This window comes from Mus pahari, chromosome X (genome assembly GCF_900095145.1).
Source record: "Mus pahari chromosome X, PAHARI_EIJ_v1.1, whole genome shotgun sequence".
NCBI lineage: Eukaryota > Metazoa > Chordata > Mammalia > Rodentia > Muridae > Mus > Mus pahari.
Window position 1 is genome coordinate 109,746,848 of NC_034613.1, and position 12,117 is coordinate 109,758,964.

General features: G+C 37.2%; 1 protein-coding gene across 2 annotated transcripts in view; it reads left to right on the top strand.

Annotated features, from left to right (window-relative positions):
• Nucleotides 1-12,117, top strand: part of Diaph2 (diaphanous related formin 2) — a 696,731-nt gene that overhangs the window by 518,762 nt on the left and 165,852 nt on the right. For both annotated transcript variants that reach the window (XM_021188630.2, XM_021188631.2), the window contains one exon: nt 5,386-5,521. In XM_021188630.2, coding sequence (XP_021044289.1) covers nt 5,386-5,521 — 136 coding nt within the window. The remainder of the gene's footprint in view (nt 1-5,385; nt 5,522-12,117) is intronic.

Below are 12,117 nucleotides of genomic sequence, written 5' to 3' on the forward strand. Positions count from 1 at the left end.
ATCTTTCACTTCCTTAGTTAGAGTCACACCTAGGTATTTTATATTATTTGTGACTATTGTGAAGGGTGTTGTTTCCCTAATTTCTTTCTCATCCCGTCTGTCCTTTGTGTAGAGGAAGGCCACTGATTTGTTTGGCCAAATTGCATTTTTAAGAGTCCCCGATATTAGTGATTACCTAATTGTCTACCATCTTCATTTGTATGTTATATTTTATATGAATTCATAGTTTTGAATTTTATTCATTATAAAAAAATATTTTTAGGGAATATGTGAGGAATGTTGCAGAAGTACCATGATTCAAGGCAGTAAACAACATAAGGCCTATCTCTATCAGCATTTATCTTATCTCAAAACAGTTAGGTTTGGGCATTTTAATATAGTAATTTCTATATACTTCATTAAATAACCTAATAAATCCAAAGATACATAGAAAAATTAGCAAAGGCTTGAGAAAAGGACTGACAGATTTATCTAATGAAAATTCAAGATGTAGGCCAGGCATGGTGCCCATGTCTGTAATCCTGAGATTTCGGGACCTGAATCATGAGGATCATAAGATCAAACTTAGTCAAGGCTTTACAGTGAATTCTAGCCTGAGCTGTATATCAAAACTTTTGTCAAAGATAAAGAGAAGCAAAAGACGAAATACACACATACACACACACACACACATATATATAAATGAGATTGAATAATACTTATATGAGCTCTTTTATTTATAGAGATGAGATACTATGTCTTGAAAACATCTTGCGCCAGGCGATGGTTGGCACATGCCTTTAATCCCAACACTTGGGAGACAGAGGCAGGTGGATTTCTGGGTTCGAGGCCAGCCTGGTCTACAGAGTGAGTTCCAGGACAGCCAGGGCTAATACAGAGAAACCTTATCTCAAAAAACCAAAAACCAAACCAAACCAAAACAAAACAAAAACAAAAAACAAAACATCTGGCACATAGTATATTACCGTTATTATGAGAGTAAGGATATATATATGTATATGTACATATACATGTACGTATGTATGCACACACACATATTTCAATAGTGTAACAGTCATTGCAGAAGGCTTTTCTAACCTCAAAAGATAGGGCAATTTCTCAGTGAGTCCAATGTATCCTGCCACTGTGGACAATACCTTGGTGTGCTATAATCTGAAATCTGACACTACCCACTTAGAGATAGTATCAAATCCCAAATTATATGGGCTTAGCCCCCAAGCTCGCTTCCCTCCCCATTTCAGAAGCTAGGCACAGGCTTTAGTTTGGGTCGCTGAACTCATCCATCCTTAGGCTAGAGTAATTTCCTAAAGCAGCTCATGGTACTCTGGAAACATTAATTACCAACTTACTGATAGCAATACTTTACAAATAAACATGCCAGTGAAGTAACAGATAGAGGGGCTCTTGGCCTAGTTCAAGTGCTGGACTTCTGTGTCAGGAGCTACTACCCTCTATTGGTAGATCCATTGGCACACCAAATGTGCTATCTCTTTTGACATCCCAACGATTTTAGGATGTTAGAAAAAGACCAAGGATGTAACTAGAGGGCTTCCTAAAAGAAACTTTCAGTGCAGTCCCAAGCACTACTAACTTAAACTAGTGGGATAGTAGGCTGTCTATGCCTATGTCTGCAATCCCATCATTTAGTGCTGAGGAGGTAGCTACAGAATGATGAGAAGTTCAAAGTCTTCTGTCATTGCATACAAAGTTCAAGGCCAGCCTGTTACTGTTATACAGGAGTGCTTCTCTCTCTCTCTCTCTCTCTCTCTCTCTCTCTCTCTCTCTCTCTCTCTCTCTCTAGTCATCAACGTTTGACGGGCAGACTTCTGTCAGGGCCTCACACACACACACACACACACACACACACACACACACACACACACACAATAAGAAAGAAGTAAAGGAAAGTAACCAGGCTATTTTTCCATTTTAGTAAGTTTGTTGTGAAGCCTTGTAACAACAGTAGTCTCCAGTTGCAATAGCACATTCGATTGACAATATTAGAGCCCACATGGATCTCGGTCACTGTTCAGTGTAGGGCATTGGGCTATGCACAGTCTGGTTTCCAGTTGAGTTGAGAGGTGAACTCCAGGACCCAGTGGTTATAATTCACCTACATGGAACAGTAGGTATCCCCTCATGTCTCCTGGACTCAAGGCTTCTGTTGAAGTTACTGCCTCAGCTTCCACAGAGAAGTGTGGCTAGTAGTCACATAGACAACTTTCCAAGCTTCTGAACTTCAGGCTAGACTCCTCCCAGTTACCTAGCAATGACAAGGTAACAGCCCACCACAAGAGGGGTGGTTTGGCCCCACCTTACTCTCTCTCCTCCTTCACTCCTCTCTCCACTCACTCTCCTCTCCTCACTCTCTTACTCTCCCTACTCGCTCTCTCTAATCTCTTACTCTAGCCTTTCATCTCTCTCTCCTTTTCCCCTTTCTCTCCTCTTAGCCATAGCAGGTCTCTCTCTCTCTCTCTCTCTCTCTCTCTCTCTCTCTCTCTCTCTCTCTCTTTCCCTTCTCTCTTTCGCCCTGCCTTTCTACAAAACTCTAAAACCATATACTCTCTCTGTTCATCAAAGCCCGCTGTACATGGACAATGGGATAGGTTTTCCTCTAATGAGCCATTTCTAATCTCCCTATGGAAGGCTTTCCTGTGCTCCAGCCATGGATGGACTTAGGACTCTCACCTGCATGGGAACCTCTCTCCCTCAGTCCTCTCTCCCATAAGGGGTGTCACCCCAGGGCCCCTGGTATCGGGAATGCCCCTTGTCCACCCTTTGTCCAGTGGGGTCAGTGACTTAGATGCCCACCTGGGGCCAAGTAGAAAGCGTCTGGCAGCCCTCCCATGTCCGCCTGCCCAGAGCACAGGAGGAACTCTGGTCGGATATGGGCATTCTTTCCCTCCCCCTTCTTCCCCCACTCCCCCTTAGTTCCCAACAGTTCAGCACATGAAATATATGGTCCAATAACAAAATAATAATACTAACAATAACAAAAGCAATATACATAAATGCTGACCTGGTTCTCTCCTCTGCTGCTTACCTCCTTTCATGTAACTTACCAGAAATCATACAACTTCTTCATCTTGGAACCAAAATACATAATGTCTTTTGTACTGTTATTTTTTTTTGAAAAGCCAATTAATACATTCTGGACTTTATCAAATGTGTATTTTTTATATATTCATTTGTAGTAAGGTATAACTTGACAGATCCTAAAATCTTTCACCATCTTTTGCTTTAATACTGTTATCCGATATGTTGTTTTCATGTATTTTCTCCCATTTTCTCCCATTCTTCATTTTCTTGTTTTGCCGTTTTCTTATTAACTAATTAATTGTTAATTATTTTATTATCTGTGTACCAACAGTGCCATTTGATGACTTTTTTAAAAAACGTTTGATTAAGTCCTATTTTATTTTTAATGTTTCCTGTGCTCTTGGTGACAGTTTTACATTATCCTCTCCCTCATCCTTTAAGAAAAAAATTAACACTCAACATGGAATGAAAGGACAAGTATCACCTACTTACCTTTCAAATTACATAAATGCCTGACCTTGGGGAAATGCTTTAAAATCATTTAGAAGTTTACACATTTAGAAATGGCATTCTGATTCTGAGCTAGCACTGGGTGGTTTATAATTATTATTCATCTTTTCACAATTTCATGCATGATTGTACTACATCCTGGTCACACTAATCCCTCTGTCTTCTCTTGGTCTCCTTATCCTCACCAGCTTCCACACCTCTCACCAAGACCTCTTACAGTTTATGGTTTTGATTTCCTTTTTGCCCCATAACACACTGGGATTAAGCAGGGCTGCTTGTGAGGGAAGGAAAATAAAGCTGTTCACTGATGTCTGAGTAACCCACTACTGGCCATATCCCTGGAAACCCATAAGACAAGGTTTCACAGCCCTTCTTCACATCTTCCAGCACTTAAGGTCTTTCTTTCTCCCATTCCGATATTCCCATAAAGATATTCCTTTAGTCTTAGAAGAGGTTTTATGTGTGTCCATCTAAGGATTAATACTTTCTGGTCACTTGTTTTCAAATTTTTCTTCCTGAAACCTCAATCTGGGTATTTTTGCCCTTCAGGTGACATGTGGTAGACTCAAGAGATGTATTTTGTTGCCACATTGTAATAGATGAAAATTGCATCCAGTGGCTGGAGGGAAAAGATGCCATCAAACACCCTCCAATGCATAGGCCAACCCCTACATCATCATCATCCTCAATCTGGCCAAAATGATAGTAGAAGAAATCCTTGAATCTCTCTACAGTATCCAGAGAGTTGTGTGCCCAAAGCCTAATGTGAAGAGTATTTTGTCTAACCAGAGTAATAGTTGTCACAGATGTAAAATCAGTTAGATTTTATAGTAAGAAACCAATCCTTTCAAGCCAGGAAATTTGTTTAGAGGGGTTTACAGGAGGATTTTTCACTACTATGCCCTTTAACATGAAGAAAAAATATTTCAGTATAGACTGAGACTCTCAAGACAAAAATATCTTGTAAATGTATTCTTATTCTTGGGGTTTTCTTTATCTTCTTATTTTTTTATAGTTTTATGGAAAGTTTATGCCCATGCTATGTAGTATATTCATCAATCATAATCAGGAGAAACAGAGCATGAAGGAATGAACTGGTAGTTGATGTGTCTTTAAAATAGTGACTTCTCTGAACTCCGAAGAGGCTGACATTATTTCATCTGCTCACTTTGCTTCACGTTTCTCAGCTATCGTGTACAGGATTCACTGGAATTCCATAAATGTCAAAGAGCTGGAAATCTGTTTCATCATTTCCAACAATTTCAGCATATAAAAAGCTCTAAAACTTGCAGGTGATTGTTTCACGTCCTGCATCATTAGATGTAATCATTCCTCCAGCAACACAACCACCTCCACATCATAGACGAGAATACCTTGATTAGAATGTATTAGGTTCTGCAGGAAGCACTTCAAGTGCACAACTCTTTTCTCTTCACAAATATACTAGGAGGGAGGTTTTTTTTTTAACTCATTTTGCAGATAACAGGAAAACATTCAATAAGTGATGAAATACTTAGTTTGCTTGTATATCAAAAGTAGCTCATTTTTAACAATAAAGCAGGTATTTTCATTGTTATATCTACCCATAACATAGATAACCCTGTTTTCCTGCCACAACACATAATGAGAACTGAAAAAATTATTTCAAATATTTTTTTCCAGAAGAGATGTCTTAAGTGGAATTATTTGTCTCTTTCAATAAACAGTATATGCCCACATTCTGAGGCTGCTATGAAAATTTCCTGTCACAGCTAAATTATAGAAGTTTTAAAGTGTGTACCTTCTCTCTTATATACTATGTAGAAAACCATTTTTTTAACTTTATTTTGTCTTTAGGAAGCACTGAAAGAAAACCACAAGAGAAAGGAAATAGAAGAGAAGAGCAGGAGAGCAAAGCTTGCAAAAGAGAAAGCTGAACAAGAGAAGTTGGAACGCCAGAAGAAGAAGAAGCAACTCATTGATATAAACAAAGGTACAAAACCACTTCCAATGTTTTGCATATGCTGTGGCCACTTGGGCTTGTGAGCCTTGAAGATTTCTATATCTAGACCATTTGGTACAGCTTAGTTACTCTCTATTTTAAAATTAATATGTATTGTAATATATTGATGAATATATCAAAGGTCCCTGAGCATATTGCTGAGTGGAGGAGCATGGGCATTTCCATAGGTTCTACTTTAGTCCCTTCTATAACTACAATTGAATTTTGTAATGATGGGTAAAGTATAAAGTGATTTAATTTTTAAAAATTGTTTAATTATAAAGTAATTTTATTTCTGGTAGAAAACTCGTGGTATAATTACTTTTTTTTCCAGTTAGATTTTGCTCAAGTTACTATTTTTATTTCTAATCACTCTACAGTAAACACTGTAAATTATGGGTAATCAGAACGAGATGTTGTATGGTTGACACATTTTTTTTTATTTGTTATGCTAGCATGTTCTAGAGAAGGCCATCATAGAGGAAGAACAGAGTGAGATGAGAAGTGAAAAGCTGGTCTGAGGGGATGAGGGTCAGACCTTAACTTCACTTTGTTGGCATATATCTATTGTCAGTGCTGTAACAACAGTCCCCCTTGGGGGCTTGAACATTCCAAGTCGTAATAGATATTGACAGCACTATTACCAGTTGGAAAAACAAGGACTGCCAAGCATCTCACTCAGGTGGGAGGCTAAGTAGGCAGTCCTGGTGCATTTGCAGCAGTATCCACTAAATTTTCTTTCAGCTAACAAGAACGTTAGAGCTAGATTTTCCTTTTCATTAGATGTTGAAGACGAGAGGGCAAAATACTCAGAATGGTTGTGTAGATCTATATTGACAACACTAAGAAAGAAGAACCAGAGAGATCACAAATGTAAGGTCACATTGAGTTACAGAATGAATTATTCTTTGTCTGAAAACAAATGGGGATGATGAAGGGACAGACGGAAAGAAGCAAAAGTGATTAGTACTCAGGTGTCTGCGCTGAAAGGTTAGGAATGGAAGGCATAATAGTTTTCCTTAAGTAACTTTCACAGCAGGGAGAAAAGATATACCTTCTCTCCTCTCTTCCGTACTAAGAGGTCCAGAGGGTTAAATTAAAACACAAGCAAACCCAGATCTGATCAAGATACAAAGTAGTATGCTTGATATTGGAGTACTTTCTGCCATATTTAGAAATAATAAAAATTCCAAGCACTTTTATGATACTGATCAGATAGCAAGCACCATTCTAAGGTTTACTACATTCTAAGACAAGCATCATTCTCTACGCAGTGAATAATTATTTCATTGTTTGGAAAAGAAACAGAAGGTCATACAATTTTATAAGTTTGGCAAATAGGGTACACAAACAGATATTTAGCACTGATATAGAATTGAAGTCACTTAACTCCAGAATTTTTACACTTACCTTTTGCCTCATCAATCAACATTAATAGCAAACATTCAGTAGTATTCTCTGTGTTCCAAGACACAATTATTTTAAGGTATTAGCCCATGTACTTATTGAAATTGACAAGACCATAATTTACAAGGAATGTCCACATGCTAAAACCCAGGGGACAGCCACATCAGAGTCTGCTTTTCCTCCTGCTTGAGTAAAATTAGTCTTTTTGTATTAGTAGAGTCTTCCGCTGATGAATAAGATACATTCTAAAAAGAAAATGCAGTCTGCTTTATTCAAGTCCGTCAATTTGAAAGTTAGCATCTTCCAAAAGTAGCCTCACAGCAACAAGAATAATATTTGACCAAATTTCTAGGCAATGGTGCTCAGTCAAGTTGACATATAAAATTAAGCATCACAAGAAAAGTGTCAAAAACTTGAGTTGACAATCTCTGGTGATTGCTTACATGTAGGAATTGAGGGTGAGCGCTCAGCAGAAGGGAATATATTCATTCACAGAGAAAGAAAATCTATCTGTAAAGCAGATTTGGTTGTGAGAATTACAATGAGTAAGTATCATTTGAACACATTCAGTTTTCACATGCCTTGGAAAGAAATCTTAAGGGGATCTTTAAGGAAAATCTTTGGGAAGCCACTCTATACATTGGAATGAAACCTAGGAAGGAAGTCTTAATGTTCAGGGTTTTGTTTGAAGATTGAAGTAGTGACTAGAAATGGTGGAAACAGATGTATTATCCCATACTTCTGGGGACTAGTAGTTCAAGAAGAACATCAACAAGGCTACATTCCTTTGGAAGAAACTAAATCCTCCCTTTACCTAAGCATTTACCAGTTTTTCATTATTTCCCTTAAAATAAGCCCAAGACATGGTTAATTGTCTCTCTTAGTTATCATTGAAAACACTGTAAAAATCTAAGTTTTTCTGCATTTGATGAGCTTGAGGGATGTGAGCATTAGGGATACATTTTCTTTCTTTTTTATTAGATATTTTCTTTATTTACATTTCAAATCCTATCCTGAAAGTTCCCTATACCCTCTCCCGCCCCTGCTCCCCTACCCACCAACTCCCACTTCTTGGCCTTGGCATTCCCCTGTACTGGGGCATATATAGTTTGCAAGACCAAGGGACCTCTCTTCCCAATGATGGCTGAGTACTGCATCTTCTTCTACATATGCACCTAGAGACACGAGCTCTGGGAGTACTGGTTAGTTCATATTGTTTTTCCACCTATAGGGTTGCAGACCCCTTCAACTCCTTGGGTACTTTCTCTAGGTCCTCCACTGGGGACTCTGTGTTCCATCCAATAGCTGACTGTGATCATCCACTTCTGTGTTTGCCAGGTACTGGCATAGCCTCACAAGAGACCTCTATATCAGGGTCCCTTCAGCAAAATCTTGCTGGCATGTGGAATAGTGGCTGGGTTTGGTGGCTGATGATGGGATGGATCCCTGGCTGGGGTAGTCTCTGGATAGTCCCTCCTTTCATCTTAGCTCCAAACTTTGCCTCTGTAACTCCTTTCATGGGTATTTTGTACCCTATTCTAAGGAGGAATGAAGTATCCACTCCATTCTTGGTTTTCTTGTGTTTTGCAAATTGTATCTTGGGTATTCTAAATTTCTGGACTAATATCCACTTATCAGTGAGTGCTTATCTAGTGACTTCTTTTGTGATTGGATTACCTCACTAAGGATGATATCCTCCAGATACATCCATTTGCCCAAGAATTGCATAAATTCATTGTTTTTAATAGCTGAGTAGTACTCCATTGTGTAACTGTACCACATTTTTTTGTATCCATTCCTCTATTGAATGACATCTGCGTTCTTTCCAGCTTCTGGCTATTATAAATAAGGCTGCTATGAACATAGTGGAGCATGTGTCCTTATTACCAGTTGGAACATCTTCTGAGTATATGCCCCAGAGAGGTATTGCTGGATCTTCTGGTAGTACTATGTCCAATTTTCTGAGGAACTGCCATGCTGATTTCTAAAGTGGTTGTGCAAGCTTGCAATCCCAATAGCAACAGGAGTGTTCCTCTTTCTCTACATCCTCGCCAGCATCTCCTGTACCCTGAATTTTTTATCTTAACATATTCTGACTGGTGTGAGATGGAATCTCAAGGTTGTTTTGATTTGCATTTCCTGATGATTAAGGATGTTGAACCTTTTTTCAGGTGTTTCTTAGCCATTCAGTTTTCCTCAGTTGAGAATTCTTTGTTTAGCTCAGTAACAAATTTTTTAATGGGGTTATTTGAATTTCTAGAGTCTAGCTTCTTGAGCTCTTTGTATATATTGGATATTAGTCCTCTATCAGATTTAGGATTGGTAAAACTCCTTTCCCAATCTTTTGGTGGCCTTTTTGAGGGATACATTTGCATATGACATTTTTCAGTGCCAGATGGATGGCTCAGCGAAGAATAACGAATATTGCTCTTTCAGAAGATCTAAGTTCAATTCATAGCACCCACACCAGGCAGCTCACAACCATTTAGAATTATACTTCAAATTATATGCCTTCTTCTCATCTCCCTGGGGACTGCACCAACCCACACATGTAATTTTGAAAGCAAACTGAATAATATTTGTCTCTTAAGGGCTGTTACTTCATGTAGATCAAGCAAATGGTAGGCCTCAATATTAGCAACTTAACTTGTGGCTATGTATAAATATGTGTTATTGCTGTTGTTATTGTTATTATACATTTCAATAGTATTTTATTTGAGGACTGTGTTCATACTTCAAAATAAGTTACAAAAAAATCCCTGAAAGATTATGCAGTACATTTTAAGTTTTAAGAATGAAAAGGTACAGAAAAGGAAAAAGAATATAGTCATATGTCAAGATAGAGCTCAGTGTACCACATAAATGTATATAATTTTATCCATTAATCAAAAATGGTAAAACCTCTTATGCCAATTACTCTGATTGGATCATTAGGAAATGTATAGTGTCACACTGTGCCCTGTAAATGTATACAGTTAAAATAATAACTGAGGAATAAGGGATATAACCAAATCCTTGTCTCCCACATGAAAGACCCATGTTCTATTTCCAGTACCACAAAATTTTAAAAAACTAAAAATCTTTTAAAATTTAACTAAAACTACATGTACTTTTTAACAGTTTCTAGTTTGTATCAATTTAAGAAAATGTCAAACTATTATAGAAAAACCTTCCATGAACTCATAAAACTACTAGATAAAAAAATGAAACATAATTATCTGCCTGGCAATATTATATACCCTTATGATAGAGAAACATATTGTGATTTAATTATTCAAAAAAGAGCTGAGTAATTATACAAGATTTTATCTGAAATCTAGATATAATCAACTGAGTTCAGAAATAAAGATATAAATGCTAATATTCAAGATAAAACCATTAAAATATCCTGTATCAAATCTCAGTTTTAAGAAACCTATGGATGAGAAGGCAAAAGTGATAACAGAAAACCATATTTTTACTGTAAATGAGAAAAATAGGTATTTTATGCTAAGGAGGCCATAATTTGTGAGTGTGATTAAAAAGCAATTGCTATGTTAAAGAAGGTATTCATTTTAGCTCTATCACCTAGGTTTATGTACTTGTCCTTTTCCTGTATCTATTCATTCTTCAGTTCCTTCAGCTGTAATGTAGGGCAATGACATTTATCTTGTGCAGTTTTCAAAAAAGATTAAAGGAGATAATTAAGCATAGCAACACTCTTGATACTGATGAGTCATTTAATAGTCTTTGAAGAATATGGAAAATGCTCAAGAAATCGTTCTCACCTTCAAGACGGTTTCAGTTTTGTCAAAGAGATTTAATAAAGCTGAACCAGCAACTAGTAAATTGTGTGCCAATACATGATAGAGATTATTTGCTTTGTAGGCCTATCCAAAGGGAAAAATCAATTTAGTTTGGCAAAATGTCAACTCTTCGTGGATAAGGCTAAGAGTAGTTTCTGTGCATATTATTTGAGCTACCCCTTGAAAAGTGGGTCAAATTTTGATGAGTAATATCACCAGAGCTACACATCAGCACATCTGGTATCAGGCCTCAGGTAAGCTATGTTTAATGGACCATGTGAAAATACAACAAAATGATGAAGAGGATGAAGTCCTAAATTCAAGTTCTGCTTTCATCCTTTCCTAGGCTATAATCTCTGTCAGTGTATTGAGGCTTTCTGTATCTGACTTTCTTCAATAATATGAATAATTATTCATATAATATGAAAAAATATCATTTTTTCTCTATTGTGAGTACTAACTGTAATGTGGGAACTCTTTGTACTCAAGCATACCCACCTAATACATAATAATGTCTTTTGATATATTCTCAATCTCTGGAACTTGCATGCTGAGTCGATATTTTCTGCTGTTACTGTGGTTAGGAAGAAAGTTGGGTTTGGAGAAATGGGGGAAAGAGAACATAGAGCCAGTCTCCACAAGTCCATGGAAGTGAGTCACCAGAGTTATGACATAATGAGGGAGGAGAGCCCAGGTTATTGGAGGAATTCTTTCAGGGATTGCTGAGGTAGTAAACCTGAAGCACAAGAAAGAAGAGGTGACTACAAGAAGGACATAGCTGAGAAAGAACAGTGAAAGGTGAAGAAACAGGAGTTAGCTAGCAGCTCATTCTTTCTTCAAAGGCTTTTTTAAACCAGTGGCAGTTTAAGGTACTAGGAGGAAGGAAAAATTTCATGAAGGAATGAAGAGAGACAGTGTGAGTTGCAAGCCACAGATTTACCAGAGAGAAGAGGATTATTTTTTCAGAACTGCATAGTTTTACCAATAGATAATTATATATTGATGTATTTTAGCATATTAGGTTATTTCATTCATCCAACTAACATTTATTGCACCATTTCCTAAATAATCATAATTAGAGCATGCACAGTAATATAGTATTTATTTGAATGTAAAATGGAGAAAGCTAATTTACATGCAGCAAAAATTATGCTAAATCAATAAATGTGCTCGAAAATGTGTGTGCACAGTGTACGAACTACATAAAGTGCTGGGAGTAATCTATATTCTCCAACCTGTGCTTACGTTGATATAGACGATAATTAACTTAGGAACCATTAAAACCATTCATTAGTTATGTGGGGAGAGAAAGAAAGCTTACCAAATATTTGTAAATAAATCTCTTTCTTTTTCTGTTTATGGGAGTGAGCAAATTATCTACAATGACTTGCATAA